Below are 25,836 nucleotides of genomic sequence, written 5' to 3'. Positions count from 1 at the left end.
CTAAATCAGTGCTATAACTAACCACTTAGAGACATTTAATTTCTTAAGTTACACATTTCTTATAATTTGACATTGCTCCCCCATGATTTTTTTTTTCTGTTATTTTTCTTTCTTTCTTTTTTTTTTTTTTTTATTAGTTGGAGGCTAATTACTTCACAACATTTCAGTGGGTTTTGTCATACATTGATATGAATCAGCCATAGATTTACACGTATTCCCCATCCCGATCCCCCCTCCCACCTCCCTCTCCACCCGATTCCTCTGGGTCTTCCCAGTGCACCAGGCCTGAGCACTTGTCTCATGCATCCCACCTGGGCTGGTGATCTGTTTCACCATAGATAGTATACATGCTGTTCTTTTGAAATATCCCACCCTCACCTTCTCCCACAGAGTTCAAAAGTCTGTTCTGTGTTTCTGTGTCTCTTTTTCTGTTTTGCATATAGGGTTATCGTTACCATCTTTCTAAATTCCATATATATGTGTTAGTATGCTGTAATGTTCTTTATCTTTCTGGCTTACTTCACTCTGTATAAGGGGCTCCAGTTTCATCCATCTCATTAGAACTGATTCAAATGAATTCTTTTTAATGGCTGAGTAATATTCCATGGTGTATATGCACCACAGCTTCCTTATCCATTCGTCTGCTGATGGGCATCTAGGTTGCTTCCATGTCCTGGCTATTATAAACAGTGCTGCGATGAACATTGGGGTGCACGTGTCTCTTTCAGATCTGGTTTCCTCAGTGTGTATGCCCAGAAGTGGGATTGCTGATTTTTTTTTTAATAGTTACTTTGTGTGCATGCTAAGTCGCTTCAGTCATGTCCGACTCTTGCGACCCTGTGGACTGTAGCCCGCCAGTCTCCTCTGTCCGTGGGATTCTCCAGGGAAGACTATTAGAGTGGGTTGCCATTTCCTCCTCCAGGGGATCTTCCTGACCCAGGGGTCGAACCCATGTCTCTTACATCTCCTGCGTTGGCGGGTGGGTTCTTAACCACTAGCACCACCTGGGAAGCATGCCTTTTAATTTTTAAGTTTCAGCAAGTATTTATTGACTGCTTACTAAATAATAGAGCACACCACACTAACTGCTGAAGTTGACACAAAAAGGTATGTCCCTATAGCTGGGGGAAATGAAACTTTTGCTTATGAAGAGATTAACATCAGTGCAAGGTAACATATGCCGAGAGCCAAATGAATTATGGAAGAGGTCCTCTCACAGATGCCAAGGGAAAGTGATAGGGAGGATTCAGAAAAAGTAAGAGCATTCTAGGTGAGAAGAACTTAAATGAGGTGGAATTTGTGTAGATTTTCAGTAAGCATTTTGTTTTTCATAAAACCTAGTCTGATTCTCAGTTCACGTGCACTTATTAAAATGTTTATCAGAAATTCTTCACTGGTTCAGTCACATTAGAAATATTCCTGTTACTTAATTTGATATGGATAGCAGTTTGTTGTAAGTCTGTCTTGGACCCCATCCAAGGGGGTTTGTTACTAGAGACACTCCAGGAGCCTCATTGGCAGATATAACTTGGTACTGTACCGTAAGCTTCCAGAAGACTGGTAGGCAAGACACATTCTACTTAAGAAGTTTTCTCGTCTTTCACATTATTTATGGATATCAGTTCTGGAAATTAATGCCCCAGGAAATGAGATTTATGAACAACCTTAAAATGTTAGTGTTGGATGGATTTCTAATACATATTTTGTATGCTTTGTGAAGGAAACTTATTTAAAATACACTGTTTTGGAGGGAAACCAGTGGTGGTTTAATTAAAATGTTTGTTCATGAGAAGTTGCTTTAACTTTAGAATTCCAAGTAAGCTTTATAGGATGTTTTATTTGTTTGCGAATTTTATTGACGAGCCATCTTTATTTGCTTATTTATTGAGTAACCAACTTGTTATTGTTTGCTTTTTTCCCTTATTTTAAAACACTTGAAGATGCTTTATATTTCAAGGACTTTATTTTCAGTGTCTGTATTATACCATAAAAGGGGATTTTTCAGATATTTCCCTTCTTGACTAAAATTTTAGTCCATTTAAACTGAAAATAAGATATTCTCTTGTGTTATTTATATATTTGTAGCAGTATATTAGTATATAATTTTTTCCCTCCTGGGAGAGAAAAGCAGCAGCTAACTCGGCAACTATGAAGCCAACCCACCCAAACTCTTTGTAAAATAAAATGCATTTTAACTTTGGGGAAATTCATAAATTATTAATATTCAGAAGGAGTCATTTAGAGATGAGATTTTCATGTGTAAGATACCTTTCATGAAACTCATGCTGGCCCTTAGCTCATGATTTCATCTTGGGAAATAGTGCCATCTGCTGTTTTCAGCCTGGCATTGCTGCCAGTTTCGAGATGGGCTTGTTTGTAATCTGCAAATAGTTTACGGATTTACATTTTGTCTTTTCAAGTAAAAAATTTATATTGGAGCTTGTCATCATTATTTACCAATCTTAAGTTTCTGTACCATTTGGTAACATTTTCAAGGAAAATTCTGTGTGTCTTGTGAAATTGTTAAATACAACTTTAAGTAGTAGGTGAGCCTAATTTTTTTAAGATCAATGGTAACAAAATATTTGATTTTAATTTTCATCATAAGAGGAACAAAATAATATTCCATTCAGCAAGTAAGTTAATACCTGACTTTTTTAGTCTCTATTGACTTAACTTTCTGACTCCGTTATTTTTACTTTTACTATGAAATATGAAATATTCTACAGACTTCTTGCAGGCAACCTATGCAAGTCATTTTGTTTACCAATAATGTATTTATCAAAAAGCATCAAGTGCAAATATAAATGTTTACTTCATGTTTATCATGTTAATATTTTAAAACATCCTATAATTTTTATTCTCCCAGTAACTTTGTCACTTGTCTTCATTTTTACCTCATGGCTGGTAAATACAGGATACTTTGTATGCTAGGCACTCATGCCAAGCATATAAACAATAGTCAGTTTTAGTCCACATTTTTCCCAGTCTTAAAATTGGTATAGAAATTTTAAATGACAAATTGGCATGTAAAATTTAAGAGCCTGAATTTAAAACAATTTACTATATATTATTGATGTGTTTTATTCGGCTTCCCAAAATGACAGGGTTATACTTAAGACATACATTTGTGGGCATTGATCTTAGAATTTTGAGTATGAAGCAATTTAAAACATGTCTTATGCCTGTTTTCAGACAGCATGGAGCTGAGCTATTTATAAGGCTGGAAATGTAAATATCCTATCAATCTTTCAAATTTTAATTTATATGTCACTCTCTTACTCTTTAATTTAAATATCACACTCTTTAAATATCGCCAGTAAAATGGTTCCCCGCATTGAAAGGTAAAAGCTATGTTGGTTTATTTTCATATTGTAAGTCTGGCAGACAGGCTTTCCCATATCTGTCCTGTCACTTTGTTAGTCCTCATCTTTAAAGAAACACAAAGATAATGTTCTGTTTTTCCTCTAATCTTCTTTCCATCGTTTATAATTTCTCCAGTGCTATTTTGTTAAACATACTGGCTCTTTGGCTAGCTTCTATGATAACACTTTTATTTGTGTTAGGAGCTGGTTGTATGCCCATATTTAAAGCTACAAACACTGGAAGCTTTAGACATCAAGTACTGTTTGTGAGCTCACCTCTGACATCTAATACTAATGATGTGCTTTGTAAATCCAAATGAGAGAATATGTTAGAGAAAAAAATCCGAAGGGTCAAACAGTTGCTACTTATGAGACATCATCCTGAAGTCAGAGATAGTGTTTTTGGTTGGTAACTAATGATTATGAAATAATTGTGAGAGTAATTCAGACCTACGCAAACAAATGTGTTTTCATGTTGAAAAATTAAAGTTGAATCACCTGGAATGGTGTCTTTTATGATATTTCTGTGCTATATTAATGCTGTTATACACTTGAATAGTAAAATATTATTCTCTGGTACAGGATGTGTTAATATTAATAAGTTAGCTGGGCAAAGAATCTTCTCTTGTTTCATATGCTCAGTTGGTACATTGCATAATTAAAGTCCACAGGAGCTTTTATTCTAAAGCATGTGGAACTATTTGCTCTTCCATGACACTCTGACAGTGTTCGCTTTTATGTGGGAAAATATATTCTTCCAAAGATGGAAGTGTTGTCTCTGATGGCTGTTATTTCCACACATCCCATGCAGGATTTCTCGTATGAGAAAAGACTGGTTAGAGCTGTCAGGGACACATCCTCAGAAGCACTGTCTTTCTCTTAAATAAACTGGAACTTACATAAGACTACATATAATTTGTGATTGGCCAAAAATTGAACCAAAGATTTTTCATAAAATGTTAATTTTTATTTTTTTAGTGTATTAAACCAGATTTACTTTTATACTCTCACGTATCATTTAACCTTTGCAGCTTAGTATGTAGAAATTGCTTTGATGCAAATAGCTCTACCTTGTTAAACCAGTTATTACAATTGTTTTTTAAGTAAATTCAGTTACTCATAAAGGCTAAAATCCCAGCATTTTTAGATACCTTGACTGACTGTTCAGTAGCTCCTAATTCAGCTATGTATTCATTTCAGCTTAGACTAACCATGAGAGTGTGATCCATAAAGTTGCATTTTTTCCTGCCCATCTGGCATGTGAAAAAAATACAAAAATATGAAATGACACATGCCTGTGGCTATTTATTAAAGCACTAATTATAAAGGCAGAGAACTGGAACAACTCAAATGACCATCAATAGGTATTGGTAGGAAAAAAACTATCATGCAGGTTACTGTATATCTGTAACATAGAATGAGCACTTCTCTATACTAAAAGACATAGTGCTAAGTGACGTAGAAATGTATAGCATGCTAATTTTGTGTAAGAAAAAAGAGAATATGTATGCTCATATTTTCAAAAATAAGCAATGGAAGGATAAAAATCAAAACCTAATAAAAAATGGTTGCCTGTGGATTAGGGGAAGAACTAGGGGAATGGGGTGAGAAAGGAAACCTAGACTTTTCTGAATGATGTTTTAATTTTGACTTTAGAAGAATATTTTATGCACTCAAAAAACAAATATTAATTATGAAAATAACAGACCAAAAGATTTTAAAACTTTTTAAAAAGCTGAAATAAATGAACCTATTATATATCAAGTTGGTAGCATAACCACATGGGGAATTTTTTCTCCAAGTGACTTTATAGTGTTTTGGCAGTTCATCAGTGGAACAAATCCTGAAGTCAAAAAGAACCATGAATTTTAAACTGCATAATTCATCTTAATAGTAGTGTTTATCTTATTATTTTGAAACTAATACAAATGCAACTCAGAAAGAACAAGTAAGTGCTCTTGATCATATCTTTAAAACCTAAGTAGTATTCTTAGAATAGGAGGAATGATATACAAATATAAAAGACTCAACAAAATTATTATAATCTTGAATTCGGTTGGTAATATCAGAATGAACTTATATTTGTTTTTCTCTTCTAAAAATAAGTATTACCTATCGCACCCACTGAAAAATATGAGAAGCAATGTCAATCCAAAAAAAATGGACACCCCTACTGCTCAGGTTATTGTCTTTAAATAAATATCATTTCTCACTAAAAGGAGTCCAAGCCTTTTGGGGAAATGGCTGATTGCAAGTCTAAGACAGGAACTGTACAGGATGAACCTGGGACCTCTTCAGTTCAGTCGCTCAGTCATGTCTGACTCTTTATGACCCCATGGACTGCAGCACGCCGGGCCTCCCTGTCCATCACCAACTCTCAGAGCTTACTCAAACTCATGTCCATTGAATCAGTGATGCCATCCAACCGTCTCATTCTCTGTCATGCCCTTCTCCTTCCGCCTTCAATCTTTTCCAGCATCAGGGTCTTTACAAATGAGTCAGTTCTTCGCATCAGGTGGCCAAGGTATTGGAATTTCAGCTTCAGCATCAGTCCCTCCAGTGAATATTCAGGACTGACCCTTTAGGATGGACTGGTTCGATCTTGCAGTCTGAGGGACTCTCAGGAGTCTCCTCCAACACCACAGTTCAAAAGCATCAATTCTTCAGCGCTCAGCTTTCTTTACAGTCCAACTCTCACATCCATACATGACTACTGGAAAAACCATAGCCTTGACTAGACAGACCTTTGTTGGCAAAGTAATATGCTTTTTAATATGCTGTCTAGGTTGGTCATAACTTTTCTTCCAAGGAATAAGCATCTTTTAAATTCATGGCTGCAGTCACCATCTGCAATGACTTTGGAGCCCAAAAAAATAAAGTCTGTCACTGTTTTCACTGTTTCCCCATCTATTTGCCATGAAGTGATGGGACTAGATGCCATGATCTTAGTTTTCTGAATGTTGAACTTTAAGCCAACGTTTTCGCTCTCCTCTTTGACTTTCGTCAAGAGACTTTAGTTCTTCTTTGTTTTCTGCCATAAGGGTGGTGTCATTTGCATATCTGAGGTTATTGATATTTCTCCTGGCTATCTTGATTCCAGCTTGTGCTTCTTCCAGCCCAGCATTTCTCAGGATGTACTCTGCATAGAAGTTAAATAAGCAGGGTGACAATATACAGCCTTGATGTACTCCTTTCCCTGTTTGGAGCCAGTCTGTTGTTCCATGTCTGGTTCTAACTCTTGCTTCCTGACCTGCATACAGGTTTCTCAAGAGGCAGGTGAGATGGTCTGGTATTCCCATCCCTTTAAGAATTTTCCACAGTTTGTTGTGATCCACACAGTCAATGGCTTTGACATAGAAAGTACAAATAGAACAGAAATAAAGCAGAAATAGATGTTTTTCTGGAACTCTCTTGCTTTTTCAATGATCCAGCAGTTGTTGGCAATTTGATCTCTGGTTCCTCTGCCTTTTCTAAAACCAGCTTGAACATCTGGAAGTTCACGGTTCATATACTGTTGAAGCCTGGCTTGGAGAATTTTGAGCATTACTTTACTAGCGTGTGAGATGAGTGACACTGTGCAGTAGTTTGAGCATTCTTTGGGATTGCCTTTCTTTGGAATTGGAATGAAAACTGACCTTTTCATTCCTGTGGCCACTGCTTAGTTTTCCAAATTTGCTGGCATGTTGAGTGCAACACTTTCACAGCATCATCTTTTAGGATTTGAAATAGCTCAACTGGAATTCCATCACCTCCAGTAGCTTTATTGGTAGTGATGCTTCCCAAGGTCCACTTGACTTCACACTCCAGGATTTCTGGCTCTAGTTGAGTGATCATACCATCGTGATTATATGGGACCTCTTACCAGTCTTAACAAAAGAGGACATATCAGAAGAGTGTTCCCACTCTTCCACTCTTCATATCCAAGAGGCTCCCACTTGGCAAAGGTAGAATCAAAATGTGAAGACAACGCCCACAGACTGAAATGCATTAAATACATAATTATTCATGAGCTCATAATGGTCACCTTTGGACCAGAATTGATCAGTAAAGGAAAAGAAGTAAACACTCTGCTTTTTCCTGTACAGACTATATTTCAGTCATAAAATAGTCAATGAGGGAAGTTCTTTAGATCGGAGTTAATAAATATGGTACAAATAATAGAATTAGAAGAAAAGTCACCATTTTGCAGTGCCTAATAAAATAATGGATTTAAGCAACAATCATTAATGTCTGCTAAAACCATTAAGTGAAAGTTCAGTGGAGAACTTAATAATAGGATAGGACTGACATCATCTTGAACACACTGATCAACCTTAATATTGTTAAAAGTGGAAGAAGCACATCCTAAGCTGAAGAACTTGGAATTACACAGCACTATCTGTGACGTATGCTTGACCAGAAATTGAACCTAATACTTAAGCCTGCCTAGATCTAACTGCTGGTTTACAGAAAATATGAAGGATAGAAGAACATGTTAAATGACACCATGATAATAAAATCAGGAAAATCCAGAATATAGAAAATTTTAGAGGCTAAATGATCCATTTTCTCCAATAAATAAATAACAATGAAAGGAAGGGCTGGTGGACTGTAAGTGATTAAAAGGAATTTAAGATACTTGTTGACTAAGTGTAATATGTGGACTTTGTTTAGATCCTGTTTCAGACAAACCAACTGTTTAAAAAAAAAAAACACTTTTCTTGGGCAATCAAGAAAATTAAACATGGACTATACAAGATGATATTAAGGAATTGTTCCTAATAATGTTGGATTTAAAGATAGTATTGTAGTTATGTTGCTAGTTTTTTTCCTTAAGCCCTTATCTGAGATACCAACTAAAATATTTAGGGGTAACATGGCAAGAACTAACTCATTGGAAAAGACCCTGATGTTGGGAAAGATTGAGGGTAAGAGGAGAAGTGGGGTTCAGAGGATGAGATGGTTGGATGGCATCACCAACTCAATGAACATGAGTTTCAGCAAACGCCGGGAGACAGTGAAAGACAGGAAACCCTGGCATGCTGGAGGAGCCCGGCATGCTACAGTCGACGGGGGCGCAAGATTGGACATGACGTAGCAACTAAACCACCAATATCAAGCCTGATTCAATTTTTGGTGGGGGTTGACCTGAAGTATTTAAAATTATATCCTACACATAATGCCACTGGAGAAGGAAATGGCAACCCACTCCAGCATTCTTGCCTAGAGAATCCTGTGGGCAGAGGAGCCTGGTGGGCTGCTGTCCATAGCGTCGCATAGAGTCGGACACAACTGAAGCGACTTAGCACGCATGCATGCGTTGGAGAAGGAAATGGCAGCCCGCTCCAGTGTTCTTGCCTGGAGAACCCCAGGGACGGAGGAGCCTGGTGGGCTGCCGTCTATGGGGTCGCACAGAGTCGGACAGGACTGAAGCGACTCAGCAGCAGCAGCAGCATGATGCCGTGTTGTCGTTCAGCCACTCAGTCGTGTCTGGCTTTACAGCCCCATGGAAGGGAAACCCATTGATAGATTAAATAAGAATAAGAAAATTAATATATAATTAATTAAAATCGACATATAATTAATGTAAATATAATTATAGATCATTATACCAGAGGCTTCCCTGGTAGTTCAGTCAGTAAAGAATCTGCCTGCAGTGCATGAGACCCGGGTTCGATCCCTGTGTCAGGAAGATCCGTTGGAGAAGGAATGTTCTATTTGTGGATCTGTAGGGGTAAAATGTTTCTATTATAACTTAACCATAATGTTCTTTTTTTTAATCCAGTTAAATTTCGTAAGTCATAATATTACTTCATAGAAGGAACATTGTTTAGGTATAGTGCTGCTAACAAGCTTACACATCAAAATACATTGACATTATATGCTCTCTTTTAGACCAAACCACCCTGGTAGAACAAGTAAAAAGAGTCAAAGAAATTGAAGCCATTGAAAGTGATTCTTTTGTTCAGCAAACATTCAGATCAAGTAAAGAAATCAAAAAGGTAAGTTTTCATCCAGGCGTTATGAATAAGCCTTTACATTCCAACTAAAGAGATGCTTTATTAATGGATTTTACTTAAATATAAGTTCTTCTAGTAGATGAAGTAGGGCAAGAGAGTGTCAGTGTGTTATTGAGAGGAAAAATGAATCAGTGAGAATCAGTTTGTTGAAATTGTTAAAAAAAAAAACCTGTAAAAATGTTTCTGATGGTATTTTTTTTTTAATTCACCAAGAAGACAAAGTAAAATGTTAACATGACAGTTCTATAGCAGAAATGTGCATTTTGTGAACATACACCATTTTCTTTTCAAATGGGTACATCTGCTTTTTGAATTGACATTGCTAGAGAAAAGTTAGAAAAGAACTTTAACAATAAAATTATTGCCCAAATAGTAACATATATCTATCTACACTGTTTGTCTATATATATATATATGTGTGTATGTATATATATATATATATATATATATATATATATCACTTACTCAACTCTAATAAAAGGAGCTTTCGTTGATATTGTATTTCTGTTGAGTATTTGATATATTCTTTCAATCATTATCAGGATTATTTTTTGGAATTTGTGTTTCTTTAGGAAGAAAAGGCTGTGAAATACATGTATTCTTTAATATCACACGTATAATGAAGATGTGGTATAGTTACTATTTATTCAAAAATGTTCTGTATCTGTAGATATATTAATGACTGTGTGTATGGCATTCTACTAATGAATGTATTGGATTGGCCAAAAAGTTCATTCAGATTCTTCTGTAAGATGGTACAGGAAAGCCCGAATTAACTTTATGGCCAACCCAATATCATAATTCATTCATTTTGTTTCCTCTGATAAGTAGATATTTAAATAGTTGTAAGTTTGAAGGTATTATATATATGTTTGTGAATATCCATTATTATCACCTGAGGATAAATTTTTCAAGATGGAGTTATCTGTTAAAGGTTAATACTGTTTATTTTCATACCTGTTCCCAAAGTCATTCTCCCAAAATACTGTATCAGTTCAAATTCCACCCCAAAGTACAGGGAGAAGTGTGCCTCTCACACCCTGGTTAACACCTAACTTTTTAAGACCTTGTCAGACTTTTTCATGTTTACTGACCTAAAAGGTAAAAATTGACCTTTTGTTGTTCTGTTAGCATTTCTTTTGTTGTTAGTGAGATGGATGGCTTTTCAGTTACCATATATATTTTTAAATGATTCATTCTGGAGACATGAACTGAGCATGTGCAAGATGCCAGGATGCACTAGACAACCTTGGTTAGTCCATGCCCCTGCCCTGTTATTTTGCTGATTTCGTTTGAATATTTTTAGTTGCCACCACAATCTCTGAAGAAAAAGGAGCTGTGAAATACACATTCATAAATATAATTGCCCATTTTATTTAATATCTTACTTATACATGTTGTGAGGTCATTCACTTGTCCTAGTAGAATTATAATTTATTTTGAAGTTGACTTCAGTAGTATTTGTTTTCTAGAGTTCACCTTGACTTCCCAGTTCTCACTGGACATACTTAAGATAAACTAGTATTTTCTTTCTGTGGAAATACTTACTCCTCTATGGTTAATACACTGAGTTTTCTTCTAAATAGCTTTTTCCCATTTGGTATTAATTATTAATATAATAAATTTATTTGCAGTTCTGTTCCTCTCTTCCAAGATAACAGCAGTTCTTCCAGTAACTAGTAAAATTGACAGTGATTGAGGAAATTGATCCAAATCCTGTTTAATACAGTGGAAAGAGCATGAACTTTGGACTCAAGATCTGACTTGGAACTTAACTTTTACACTTCCTACCATGATTTATGATCTAGAGCAAACCTCAACCTCTTTCTAAGCCTCTGTTTCCAAATTCATAACATTAAACTAATAATATCTACTTTCTAGAGTAATTGAGGATTAAATATAATGATTATCAAATATCTAACATGTTTCTTAATCCATTAAATGTTTATTTTTTAAATACAGACTAGCATCTAAATTATTTGATATCTAAGTACATTTTATACACTAAGTATGTATAGTGTATACAAAACTTGAAAACTTCTACTGTAGGTATTCAATCTGTCTGAAGTATAAACCTTACTTCATTTATGATTCTCTGATATGCCTCTTACTTTCCCTGAGTCTACTTGCTCAAAAATGAGAGTCCTTGCTGATAAACACAAAAATTCTTTAGAATTTCTTAAAAGACTTCTGAAATGTATAAATGTAATAATATCTATATATTTTAATTTCAGGATTAGTAATTTTTCTACCTTGTTATATTCCTGAGAAAAGTTTTAAAATATTATTTCCTATGGTTATTAATCTCAAGATAACTGATTAAATCCAAAAGAAAAACTGTTCTTCCCAAATTGTAACAAACTCTTTGTGTAGTTAAATGGGCTTCCTATGAAAGCAAATATAAAGGAATGTCACCCACATCTCCCATCAAAGGGACCACTGTTATTAATTATTTTAATAATTAGCTTTTGTTTGCTTTAGTTTTTAGTGCTGAGTTGGAATTTACTCAGTTTCAATATGGCTTTTCTTATACTTCCAATTCAGATGCCACAGGTAAAGATCAAGAGGACAAGGGTGGAACCACTAGGGGGTCTCTTCATTTTGTAAGCAACCTTAATAAATCTGTATGAGGGAAACCCACCTTCTGTCTCAACTATCTTTTAAAAAGAAGTTCCCCTTAACAAAAATTCATAGAAAGATATAAAATTAGAACAGGCTAGCTTTTGGTTGGATAAGAATGACAGAGAAGCAGAAGCAGCCTCAAAATATTAATCCAGCACTGTGAGTTGAGCCACTTAGAAATATGTTTAGTTTAAATATTTTACCACTAATTTTATTTATTTCCTCTAAAATTAAAACCAGATTACAATAAATCTTGCATTTAGCAATTAGGAAGCAGTGGTCAAAAGCATGAGATGGAGAGTCAGACCTGGAACCACATTCTGATTCTGCCATTTGCTGACTGTATCCTTCAGCTATGTAATAGTTTCATTACACCTTGACTCTCTTCTCTTAAAATGGGATAATACCTGTGGCAGAGGTTTTTGTGAGAATGAACAAGATATTTACATAAAACAGTTAGCCACATGCCTGGCATAAATAAGTATTCAAGAAATGAAAGCTATTGCCACGCCTCATCTTCCTTCTGCTAATCCACCTTCTCCTCTCACTGAAGAACAAGCGTTGGATGTGTGTGCGACTTCCTTCAGAGTGATTTTAGACACAAAAATTTCCGTTTTAGTTCTGCCAGAGATTGTTTTATGTAATTTTTTATGTTCTCTAGACCTAAAATTCTCCTTACTTGAGGCTTGGTGATCTACTGCATTACCAAGCAAAGAGTTTTAAAATTACTTTACATAGTAATTTACTGGTTTCATGTATAGACATCAACTTTGAACCAGTTTGTTTCAACACAGCCATTTGGAAATGTTAAAGCACTAAGCAAGTGGTATAAAACAAATGTTGTATCCTAGCCCCACTTTTTAATATATATTTAAATAACTTAACTAAAATAATGATTGCCATTATAATGGCTACCATTATACTAGACATTTAACTTTTGTAATTTAACTAGTATCCTAGTAACATTTATAACTGAGGTTCAGCAAATTTTATAATGCATGGTTAAATCTAACAAATGATTGAAAGCAGCATCCAAACCAAATTTGTCCAACACCACAACCCATTTTTTCCTACAGATTAAATGTCTCTCATAATTGTAACTCAATGCATCTTCCCTGTTAAGGTATAGAGAAAGCATGCCTTGAAGTGACCCTAACAGGGGAATATGCTAAAAAGCCTCAGAAGATGGCAGTTACCTTGGTAAATGTACAGTAAGCTAATAAAATATTAGCTATCCAACCCTGGACTTGTATTAGTCATCGCATATCAAAATCATCAGAAGAGCAGTGATGGGCCAGCAAAGCATAAATTCGCACTGGACTGTAATATAAAACAGTGGGCCAATTTATTAGTTTAGAAAGTGATATCCCTTCCATTTTCTAAAATGTCTGTGTCTGCAATATGAGGTAAAGATTCAGGATGTCCAAGAAGATGAATTATTTATCAGGAGATGACTTAGCAAAGGGAGGTAAATTATCTAGAGGACCATTTTACCCAGGTCATGGGGAGATCTTATGGGCTATCCTTTTCTTGAAAATTAAATTATGACTGAAGTTTCAATATCCTGGACAATTCTACACACATTGGTATAAAATTTGTATCTCTAAAGAAGGCTTTTGTATAACCTGATGACCCCTTCCATTGGTGGAGTCTTCAGCTGTATAAATTCCACTAATTTAGCTAGGGAGATGTTACCAGAAAAGTGGCTATCACCAGTGACATGCTAGATGATGTGTCTCCTGCAACACATTGATTTAACTAGTTTTAACTCTCTACCATCCTATTTCTCTAATGTGAGTAGATAGATAATCTGATAGTTCCTGATATATCATCAACTTGAGGAACCAAGATGCAACTTGTTTTCAGACTGCTCTCACAGATAAGCTTATCATCAGTTATTCAGTCCTAACATTGTTGTATTAGGCCAATATCCACCAGTGTTCAAAAAGGGTACCTAAGTAAGCAGCGTGGGCATTTGTTCTTTTACTTGTAAAGTGCATATTAAAACAAATTGTTCCATACTGAACCACCAGGTGGCAGTGCTACTTAGAGCCAGATGTTTGATCGTGGCCGCATTGAGGGTTTTTTAAAAGTCAAATTTTCTCCAAAACAGCTTTCCTCACTTAAAGAAGCAATGAATCATTTTCCTCAGGCATTTTTAAATTAATCATTATTAAATAATAACTTCTATGTTCTGATTCTAACCATTGAGAACTTTATGTTTTCTTTATATACCTTATGTGTATTTAAGCACTTTTCTAAGAAAACTGATGTACTGTGTAGGTAAAAACAAAATCAGATTACTTGATTTTTATAGTAGAATGTTATCTCTGCCACCTGAATATGTGCAGTCCGCATCTTTGGCAACTAGAATAACAACACTTCACAATTTTTCAAGGTTGTTCAATATGGACAGCCAGTCTCCTAGCTGAACCCTGTCATAGCCTGGCCTAGTTATGCAGAACAGTATGCCCACTTCAGTATTTTTGCCTGGAGAATTCCATGGACGGAGGAGCCTGGCGGGCTATAGCCCGTGGAATCGCAGAGTCAGACATGACTGAAGTGATTTGGCATGCACGTACACATACTCTTTTATTCCCTGTATGGCAACACATAATTTAAAAAAATTGTGTCTTGGACCTCACTGGGCTAGTATACTTCCCCACTTCCCTCTGTGCAGAATATGGGGTTTTCCTGTTACATGTCTTCGGTTTTATAAAAAGTCAGTGTAATGTCACTTAGGGCTATGAGTCTTCTATGACCAGTATTTTGGAGATGTAGTAAAGTTTGAGGTCAGGGGAAAAATATATTGGCTGCAAAATAACAGAAAAAAACTTCCAAATCAAATTTACCAAATATTTCTTTAAACATCTCTATTGTAACTTGTTACAATTTGTGTTTATATATATATATTTTGGTATTTTTTTGTTAGAGATCTGTCACCCCATCAGCAAAATGTCATCTTCAGTTTGGACAGGGAACATGTCTTCCTATTCTTCTAGCACTCCCCTATCATCCTAGTGCTGGGTACACCCTAGCACTGGTGTGCCCAGTGCTAAGCAATTAGTTGTGCTTAGTAAGTACTAGTTAAATAGACGAATCTCCAACTCTGAGATAAATCATTCTAATAAAGGATTAACTAATTCATGCATATTTCATTTTCTAGATGTTTTCCCCAGTGACATCTGTTTTACACTTCATTCAGAAAAGTAGATGTTCAGAAGTAGGAAAGTCAACAAAACATGGAAATTGAAAAGCTATAGATTTAGAATGATGGGTGTAGAAAAAAAAGGCTAGTCAATCATCTAGAGTTTTTTAATTTTAACTTTTAATTCCAACTTCTTATCTAGTTTATCTCATCATTCGTTTCATATTATCCCTGCAGCCTTGCTGTTAATTAGGCACTTCCCTGACCTTCTCTTCCCTCAGGGAAGGAGATGTTGAAATTAACCTGAGTAGCACTACACTCTTGGTTCTTTCCAAGCAGGCACAATGATTTATTAGTCTTTTGTCCCTGGTACTGAGCACAGTATACCTGGCCTATAATATTTTATACAGTGGAATAGGATTCAACCACAAACAGGAATGAAATACTGATATTCATGTTGAATGAAAGAAGCCAGTCACACACACACAAAAAAAAACACATATTGTATGATTCTTTTTATATAAAATGTGCAGAATAGACAAATCCATAATGACAGAAAGTAAATGAGTGGTTGCCTAGGGATGTCAGAGTTGGGGAGAAATGGGGAGCAGTGACTGCTAATGGGTATGTGTTTTTTTAGGAGGATTATACAAATGTTCTTAAGTTGTTCGGAGTGATAGTTTCAGAATTCTGCTGTTGTAATAAAAGCAACATGAATTGTGATATGGAATTGTATTTCAGTAAGGCAGTTATTTAAGGAATAGTAATAAAAATCTTTAGAATTGCTTTTTGTACCTAAAGAGACCAGCTCAATGGAGATTTGTTGCCCACTTGTTTCAATTAATAGAATTTACGTATGTGTAATGTATATATTTTTTCAATAGTATAGACTCATAAGTACAAATTTCTTAAGAAAAGATATTGATTGTAAGAATAACATTTTCACAATTTTTTTGTATTTGTTTGCTTGTTTGAGGAATAGTCTGTTATTCAGTATCCTAGGGCCATGTTGCAGTTAGTATCATCTCAAAGGACGCCAGTTGAGCAATTATTACTCAAAATCTCAAGTGTTTTATGTTTCAGTCAGTGGAAGCTAGTGAAGTGAAGCATGCAGCAGCCACGTCAGGGCCAGCATCAGTGGTGGCTGATCCGCCGAGTAATGAGAAGGAAATAGACCCAAGCAGCATCCCTACTGCCATCAAGTACCAAGATGACAATTCTCTGGCTCATCCAAATGTAAGACCCTTAAGCCTTAAGAACGTCAGCTTAAGTCTAGTTCACTGAAGTTAATTCAGACTGCTGTTCTTTTGGGCTGGTGACAAGAAGACCATTGGAGGAAATGGATTCACGTGTTCATATTTGCCAAAAATAAGACAGCTCACCCCGAGCCCTTAGAGCTGTTACCAGTATTTGAATCTGGTTTGGGCCACCCTATGTTACTTGATTTCGAAGATTCTTTATGTGGTTAAGAAAAATTGACAAAAAAGAAGAGTTTTGTTTCGTTTTTTCATCTGGCACTGAAAGATCTAATTCTGGCTCTGCTCCAGCTGGTATTGACTGTGGGCATGTCATTAATGTCATATTGTGCTGTCTTCTGTGAATTAGGGTCACACCAGTCTGTCTCTCAGAAAGTTTGTAGGAAATAAACTTTACAAAAAGAAATGTAAAATTGCTAATGATTTTTATATTGGTCCTTTTACTCACTTTCCAAGGGTTATTCCAAATAGATGATCTTCAGTTAAGAAGTCATCAAGAGTTAAGTAGTATCTAAATCTTGTGTTGAAGGATGTATTGTATAAAGATGATTTGTAAGATCAAATCCAAGTTATTTGGCAAACAATGATATTTTTCTTCTGTCTTTTTTTTTTTCATTTCAGTTATTTATTGAGAAAGCTGATGCTGAGGAAAAATGGTTCAAGAGATTAATCGCTCTCCGACAAGAAAGGCTAATGGGCAGTCCTGTGGCCTAAAGTAATATTCATGTGGTTGAATTAACAGTAACATTGGAAATTTAGGTTTTTAAGTCCTAGTATTAACTTTTTACTCTTAAAAATAATTTAGCTGATTATATAAAAAGGGTAATCTCATTTCATTCTTTTCTCATGTAGGCTCTACTAGTTGTTGATTTGAACTTAATCAAACATTGTGAATATTGAAACTAGTATGAAGTTTAAGAATGCATGAAAATGTCATACTGTTAATAAAGCTAATCCTAGAAGTATTAGTATTAAAATAAATGGTACACAATTGTGTTTCTGAGTACAATTTGAAAAATATCAGGTTGCTGTTTAAAGACACAATTTTGATTAGTCATGAATAAAAAGAATCAAACTATATGCTGTAAGTATGAGATTTCATCTTCCATGTATTTAAAAACCATTTGGAATGTTTTATTTCACCTTACTGCAAAATTTTAAGCACAATAACAAGCACTGTAAAACAATCTAAGCAGAATGAGCCATGCTAATCTTAGAGGAATAATACGTTTGGTGAAAAATCTACTTGAAAATTAAATAAATTGATGGTTTATTTGCTTTGAGATCAGTTTTTAATAGGTGCTTTTTTGGAACATGTTAGCAGTTCTCAGCTCCTTCTTTTGAAAATTACCCATTCACGCTAGACCTAACCAGTTGGCCAAATATTCATCATGGAGAATCATTTCTGACAAAACTGGTAAGAGCTCTCACTCAGCCTTACTTAACCAACTGCTGTATACTTCAGAAGAAGCCAGCTAATTGTAATTTTGATAAGGCTATCTGTGATTGTAGAATGCCTTTCTCTGGTGGCTGAATGAAAATCAGCTATGCATTCCATACTGAACATGCCAGAGATAAAGGCTTTTAGGCCTGTCTTGCAAACTAGCTTTCAACAGCTAACATGAATATTTCCCTTTTCTATTCTGCTCAATTTTATATCTGTGAAGACTGTAGCTCAGAACACAAACTCTAAGCATGAAAAGTTCTTGGGCTCAGATTACCAATATATAGGACATTTTGATGCCATCTTTTTGTATTTCTGAAACTGCTAAAATTGTAATCCCTGTTAAAAATGAAACTCTAAATAACTTAAAATCAATTGCAAAAGGGTTGGAAACAGACTGCTTTCCATACAAACATGTTTCCATATTCTCAATATATACTAGTGGATATTTTTCCTTAGTTATAAGTAAAGTGCCCAGTATGAACTCAGGTTTGTGTGATTTTTTAACATACACAAATGTTTAGTGACTTTAAAAAGGGACCACAGTTACTGAATAATTTTATATTTCATTATTCAGTTCAGTTCAGTTCAGTCGCTCAGTCGTGTCCAACTCTTTGCGACCCCATGAATCGCAGCACGCCAGGCCTCCCTGTCCATCACAAACTCCCAGAGATTACTCAAACTCATGCCCATCGAGTCTGTGATGCCATCCAGCCATCTCATCCTCTGTCGTCCCCTTCTCCTCCTGCCCCCAATCCCTCCCAGCATCAGGGTCTTTTCCAACGAGTCAACTCTTCACATGAGGTGGCCAAAGTATTGGAGTTTCAGCTTCAGCATCAGTCCTTCCAATGAACACCCAGGACTTGTCTCCTTCAGGATGGACTGGTTGGATCTCCTTGCAGTCCAAGGGACTCTCAAGAGTCTTCAACACCACAGTTCAAAAGCATCAATTTTTCGGCACTCAGCTTTCTTCACAGTCCATCTCTCATATCCATACATGACCACTGGAAAAACCATAGCCTTGACCAGACAGGCCTTTGTTGGCAAAGTAATGTCTCTGCTTTTTAATATGCCTCCCTAGTTAGGAGGAAGCAAATATCCAAGGATATGAGAAGAGAACACCTACTTCTCTTCAGCATCCCAGCGGGTGAAATGAGGATACTAATAGCAGGCCTGCCTACTTTGATTTTTCAGTAAAGTAACACAAAAGAAAGCTCTTGATAGAAAAAGTGTACTATTTATGCCAAGGGAGTGTTTTGGCATGGTGGCCCATCTTAATGAAATATGGAACAAATGGTTGCATGTGTAATTATTTGAGAAGCTACACCCCAGCTTCAGTGTACTCCTTGTGTCTGTGCTTGAACTGCCTTGGCCAGTAGACCCCAACTTTATCCCTGGATTTCCCTGACCTCCCTCTCTGCCAAGACCACAATAAGCACCAAATGCTCTGCAGTTAGTAACCTACTATCTGCTTACTCGAGGAATCTCAGGTCTTCTTCAGTCAGATTTACCCACTTACTCATTAACATTTTTCTAACAACTACCTAGTTTTTGCTGGACAGAGTAAGGGTGATTGGGTATACATGGCGACTCCAATGGGGATCCCGCCTTCAGGAGGTTTAGTTATGAAGCCTAGACATATGTATGACATAAAAGATACAGTATTTAGTGACAGGGTGAGGACATAGTTGCAAAGAAGAAAGTTAGAAAATGAAGGAAATTAATGTAAGTTAGTAAATTAAGGAAGACTTCATGGGTGAGATCACAGCTAAATGGAGACGTGAAGTGTGAAAAGCCCCTGGAGCCACAGGATCTCTCAGCCATCCACTTCCATCTTCCTGATAGCTACTCAAGGAGGCTGGAAACTGTTGCACTTCCAACCCTGGGAAGAGTCCCTCATGTAAAAGACCCAAATGGCCTTTCCCTCTCCATCTTATTAAAAATGGAGGCAAAATCTTAGGTTCCTGGTTACCCTCTGGCTTTCTCTGATCGTTGCTTCCTTTTGGTGGAGAATCAGAGGAGTAAACCAATTTGGCCACTGTCTTATATCACCACCATGCTTGAATGAAACGTGCAATGGTAGCTGACAGAGACTTTCGATACTTCTGAGAATGAATTACATCTGCCAATAAGGCTTGCACAGCCATGGGGACCGCTGTGCGTTCCCTAATCCTGTTTGGTTTTCCAGCGTGTATTGTTATAGAGGACACTGTTTTGGAATGAAATGATACAATTCATTTGCATATGGTTAAACCCCTTGCCAAACTTCCCTTTGGTTTAGATATCAAGTGAAAGTCTTTAAGTGAGCAGCTAAGATAGTAACAAAAGCTAGAAATGAAGTGAGACACTGGACATTTTTGGTCACTAAACTATGGATGAATTGATCTGGAATTCTTATACCCATGTTACTCCTTCCTTCCCCCCACCCCACCCCACCACCCCAAAATTCTTTGGGAGTGTGACAAAAGAGGTTTTGAACCATCTCTTGGCCATTACTCAATAGATTCGGCACTTGTATTATTTAGAAAACTTTTAAATGCCATTCTTTAAATGTAACCCTACTTATTACTCTTTGGAACTTCCTTATGGAATAATGGAAAAGCAAGTCATCTTAATAAGAAGACATCTGAATCTTTACAGAAGAACAGAAATAAAAATCTTCACTTTTATCATAGAGATGAATGATCATCACACATGGATGATCAGTATTCTATTTGGTGGAGTTTTTTTTCCAAATCAAAGAAAATGCTCTGTCATCATGTATTTCCAAGTTATTTTTGCTATCATTGATCCTATGATCAAGAATCTAGCCCTTCCCTGACACAAAGAAAGCTCTCAATAAATATTTTTTCAATGAAGGAAAAATGAATTTGCCCATCTGAAATGAGCAGTCTGTTTAACAGTATGGCTATTTATGTTACTCAGCCTATTTGGAGCTGAAAATAAATCGGTGTCCAGGTATATACCCAAAAGAATTGAAAGCAGAGTCTTGAAGAGGTTTTTGTTATACCCATGGTCATAGCAGCATTATTCATAATAGCCAAAATATGGAAGCAACCCAAGTATCCAGGGATGGATGAAGTAAAACGTATATATGTATACATGGATATATATATATATATGTATATATGTATACATGGATATATATATTAGTAGTATATATGGATGTGTATATATACAGTGGAATATTCCTCAACCTTAAAGGGGAAGAATAATATCTGTTGGCCTTTGAATGGACTAACTCCCGCTTGGGCCAGATGGAACAGTACACCTGGACAGTGTTACCCTAAGGGTTTGGGGACAGCCCACACTTGTTTGCCCAGGCCCTGGGAAAGGAACTAAGGGAAATATGCCTAAAAGAAAGGGCTACTCTACAGTATTTAGACATGTGAATGTGTAGTCCCTCCATGGAGGTCTCAGATCTTAATTTCCTTGGGACACAGGATTATTGGGTCTCCCAGAAAAAGACACAAAATCTCAAAGCAACAAGTTAAATACATGGGACACATTACAAATCCTGGAAATAGACAACTATGTCCAGATAAAAAATGAACTATATTAGGCCTGGGCACTCCAAAAACAAAAAGATATCTCTGTACCTTGGGCTTCCCAAGTGGCACTAGTGGTAAAGAACCCGCCTGCCAATGCAGGAGACATAAGAGATGCAGGTTCAATCCCTGGTTCGGGAAGATCCCCTGGAGGAGGACACGGCAACCCACTCCAGTATTCTTGCCTGGAGAATCCCATGGACAGAGGAGCCTGGCAGACTGCAGTACATAGGGTCGCAGAGTCAGATATGACTGAAATGACTTAGCACTTAGCATAAGAGGAAGAAAATTGTGCAATCTGCTACAACATTGATGAACCTTGAACACATTATGCTAAGAGAAATAATCCAGTCACAAAAAGACAAATACTATATGATTCTATTTATATGAGTAATTAAAGTCATAAGAGCAGAAAGCATAATGGTGGTTACCAGGGCCTAGCGGGGAGGGGAGATGGGGCTGTTCTTTAATGGGAATAGTTTCAGGTTTATACCATGAGAAGAGTTACAGGCATAGATGGATGCAGAGCAATGTGAATATGTTTAATAACATTGAACTGTACACTTAAAAATGGGTAAGAGAGTAATTGTGTGTACTTTTACAACACCAAAACTATTTAAAAAATTAAATTTAAAAAGACACAAATTTTGTTGCCAAATGAGTCTGGGTTTCTGTGATTTGTATCTCCGCATGTCTCTGAACTGACCCAGGCCTTTGGATATCATGAGAAAATACAGAGTACACAGGCCCTTCTCCGTTGCATTAGAGATGAGCAGCAGTGGGGCCAGAGTTTAAGCCAAGGTCTCACTAGTCTTCACTTGCCCAGACTTTCTCTCTGGCCCAATTTTTAAATTTATAGAAATAATATTTTAAGTGATACACATGTGGTCATTCAGGGTCCACACATGGATGCTGTGAGTGCTCTCCTCGCAAACGATAGGTCCGTTTCAAGAAGTAGACTCTACCAGCATAGTAAGACAACACTTTAAACTCAACAATGTACCATTTTATTTTTAGGTCTTGAACAGCAAAATGATCCTGCAGCAGTGCTGAGAGAGAATGATGAACTGAGTTGACCCTTTCTTCTTCACATCTTGTAACATGGTACTCAGGCTTAAATCCCAGTATAAAAAACCTAGTATAGTATATGCTCCCTTCATGATCTTTTAAATAATTAACTGCCAAAATCCCACGTCTTGGATAAAATCCATAGCTATAGATTATCTACCTATGCCTGTTCTATGAAAATATCATAAGCTTAAAATGGAACTGAAAACAAATAATTGAGAAGTAAATAAATATTTTCCACATACCAGTACAATGGATTGAATGACTATATTAAAGAACAGGTAGATTTTTTAACTGGATTATTTATTTAGCCCCATTGTCGCTTTTTTCTTTCCTCTTTCTGCTGCAGTAAATCTAGATAACCCACTTATTAATAGTTTGAAAAAATACTTTTTTGATAATGTTGTATATTTGAATCGGCTGCAGTTACCACATGCAGTGGAAACAAGAAGTCATCCAAAGTTATAATCTTCAATAAATATACTTTCTCCATGTTCAAAGTAGATCATTAAAAAGAAATTTTTTAAGTACCATAAAACATAATTAGCAGCCCAGTCCCTGTGTTATATAATAGCTGTTCCATCTAAAACACTTGAACCTTCAGGAAGTAAACCGTTTTCACATTAACATTTGTTCTCCAACAAGCACTCTTGTGTTTCCAAGGTCATGTGGGCCATTTTCAGCAAAGGTGCTCAGAGACTTTTAACTCACCTTCTTTACGGTTAACTTAATAAGAGAAGGTGACAAACGATTGGTAAATAGGTTAGTATTTGACACAGTCTAGAAAGTCCCAGAGACTCAGTTTGTGTTTGGGGTTCTTGAAGTTCCACTTTCTAAGCATGTTTATCTTGCCATAATAGTGCGATATAATTCCCAAAAGACAATGTTCAGTTAATTTCTAAATCCCTTTGAAAGGCATTTACACAGACTTTCAGAGAACTTTGAAAGGGTTACAAAACTCTTTCAAAGAATTATCTTATTTTTTGAGAAACCTATTTTAGAATTTATCACAATCCATGATAAAGATCTCTGTTCTTTTACTGACAAACACAGCATAGATTTGAAATGTATTTTTACTTTGGGAATTTAAAATATACTGTTTAAATGTCAATGGGAGATTTGAATATTGGATTCTTTTTTTTTAAGATTTTTTAGATGTGGATCATTTTCAAAGTCTATTGAATTTGATACAATGTTACTTTTAAGTTTTGGGTGGTGTTTTTTGTTTTTGTTTTCATTTTGACCAGGAGCATGTGGGATCTCATCTCCCCAACCTCTCCCTGGCCAGGGATCAAACCCACACCTCCTGCATTGGAAGTCAAAGTCTTAACCACTTGACTATCAGGGAAGTTCCTGAATGCTGGATTCTAGTTCAGATGTGGAATTTGTAAATTAAATATAAACGGCCACCATTTTACTAAACTAATTCTCTTTCTGCTAAGTACTTCAAAATTTTCTCAATATCATTTGTATCTTTTTCTACAAATTATATAATTTATGCCAGCTAGCAAATGATCACATATAATTTATTAAATTTGATCATTTACTAGAAAAAGAATACATAAAATGGAGATTTATATCAAGAATTAAGCTTTTTGTTAAGTGATATCTTCCACACTTTTGTGATTTGGATTTTTTTTTTTCATTGAAAAATACCAACAAAACACAAAAGGAAAGTCATCCATATAGAACCAGTTTTTGAATGTAAACATATCTGTCCCTCTTGGTCAGCTACATTGTCTCTCCCTACTTAGTGACCATTATTTTTTTTCTTTTTTTTTTAATTTTTAAATTTATTTTTAATTAGAGGATAATTTCTTTACAATATTGTGCTGGTTTCTGCCATGTATCAACATGAATCAGCCATAGGTATACGTATGTCCCCACCCTCTTGAATGTCGCTCCCACCTCCCACGCAGTCCCTCCGCTCTAGGCTGTCACTGACCACCTGATGACCATTACAGCGGGAGAAAAAGTCCTCCCAGCCTAGCCCTGTGCTTGAACAAATGCATTTCTATTGAGATATTGACAAATGGGCTCTCTTTTTGGACCAGGAAAATGGATTTGTCTGTAATTTTTTTTCCATGATCATATGCCCTAGATAACTTTCCAGAGCAGTCCACCTACACCTCATTCCTTTTAACAGTTGTGTAGATTCCTAAAAGTGGAATTGCTGAGCCATAAACCAGTAAATAACAACAACAGTAAGTAAACTTTCAAAGTGGACAACTTTATGCAAATCATTATCTCAATCTGTTCTTCGAATCACTTAAGAATTAACAAGTCAGTTTATAATGAGGAGACATTGTATATAGCTCGTTCTCTCCATCGCTCATTCCGATTCATTCTTCACTTTTTTTTTTTTTCTCTGCAGTGTCCCAGCAGACTGAATCACCCGGTTTTCCTTGCCCTCTGGCTTCCGATCAGGTTCAGGCAATAGCAGGCTCTAACAGGAAGTCACAGGAAGGGGGAGAGAATTGGGTCTCCATGCCCTGCTGTTTCTGCCGTGGCTGCTTTCCTAAGGCCACAACTCCTGCAGGCTCGCCCCTCTCTCAAGGGTCCAGCTGTCACCTTGTTACAAGCTCAGCTTCCTCCCTGCCCCCTGTGACCTGGAGACTGCTGTCAGTCCCTGAATGACCCCTTTAACCCTATTCACATCTCTGTATATCATGCCTTCATTAAACTCTTTTCAGTATGTCCTTTGTTTGCTGCTGGGACCAAAGCTGATAAAATTATTTGAAAAGGCAGTGCATCAATTAGGATTAATTAAGTACACCAATTAGTTTTGCCTTCATACACAATGACAACAGTTAACAACAAACAGTGGCTTAAATAAAAAAAAAAAAAAAACATTTATTTCCCTCTCAAGGGAGAGACATTGAAAGGCAGGTATGGTGGCTTCAAATGGGAAGAACCCTGGCTCTTGTTCTAACATCCTCCTCTCTGTCGGTGGCTTCCACAGTGTGGTTCAGGACAGCTCTAGCCATCATATTCACATCCCACGGCCCACATTCCAGGCAGTGTGAAGGATATACTTACTCCCTTTCTTTTAAGAAGACTCAGAAGTTGAAAATAAAGGAAACTTGGAAGCCTATACCTCATCCACTAGAACTTAATCAGCCGACAACTCCCCTGTCACAAGAGAGATTAAGAAATTTCCTTTAACAATATAGAAAATCCTAGAGAAATCCAGCTACACAGCACATCTACACACTCAAATTTCTGCTTATTCAGAAAATAGTTCCATCAGATGCTGCTGACTGGCATATACTCTTTTAATTGAAGGATAATTGCTTTATAATACTGTGCTGATATCTGCCATACAAGAACATGAATCCACCAGAAGTACACATATGTCCCCTCCCTCTTGAACCTTCCTCCCCGCT

The 25,836-nt window shown here is 36.4% G+C and overlaps 1 protein-coding gene across 4 annotated transcripts in view; it reads left to right on the top strand.

Moving 5' to 3' along the window:
• Positions 1–17,673, top strand: part of RSRC1 (arginine and serine rich coiled-coil 1) — a 402,045-nt gene extending 384,372 nt beyond the window's left edge. For 2 of the 4 annotated variants that reach the window (XM_043473907.1, XM_043473905.1), the window contains 3 exons: positions 9,240–9,346; positions 16,218–16,370; positions 17,012–17,673. In XM_043473907.1, the coding sequence (XP_043329842.1) occupies positions 9,240–9,346; positions 16,218–16,370; positions 17,012–17,104 (353 nt within the window). In that variant the 3' untranslated portion in view covers positions 17,105–17,673. Of the gene's footprint in view, positions 1–9,239; positions 9,347–16,202; positions 16,371–17,011 lie in introns of all 4 variants that reach the window. The other 2 variants (XM_043473906.1, XM_043473904.1) reach the window with 1 other exon arrangement.
• The last annotated feature ends 8,163 nt before the right edge of the window (positions 17,674–25,836 follow it).

Source organism: Cervus canadensis, chromosome 7 (genome assembly GCF_019320065.1).
Source record: "Cervus canadensis isolate Bull #8, Minnesota chromosome 7, ASM1932006v1, whole genome shotgun sequence".
NCBI lineage: Eukaryota > Metazoa > Chordata > Mammalia > Artiodactyla > Cervidae > Cervus > Cervus canadensis.
The sequence above is the reverse complement of the archived record's forward strand: the minus strand, read 5'-3'. Positions and strand labels throughout refer to the sequence as shown.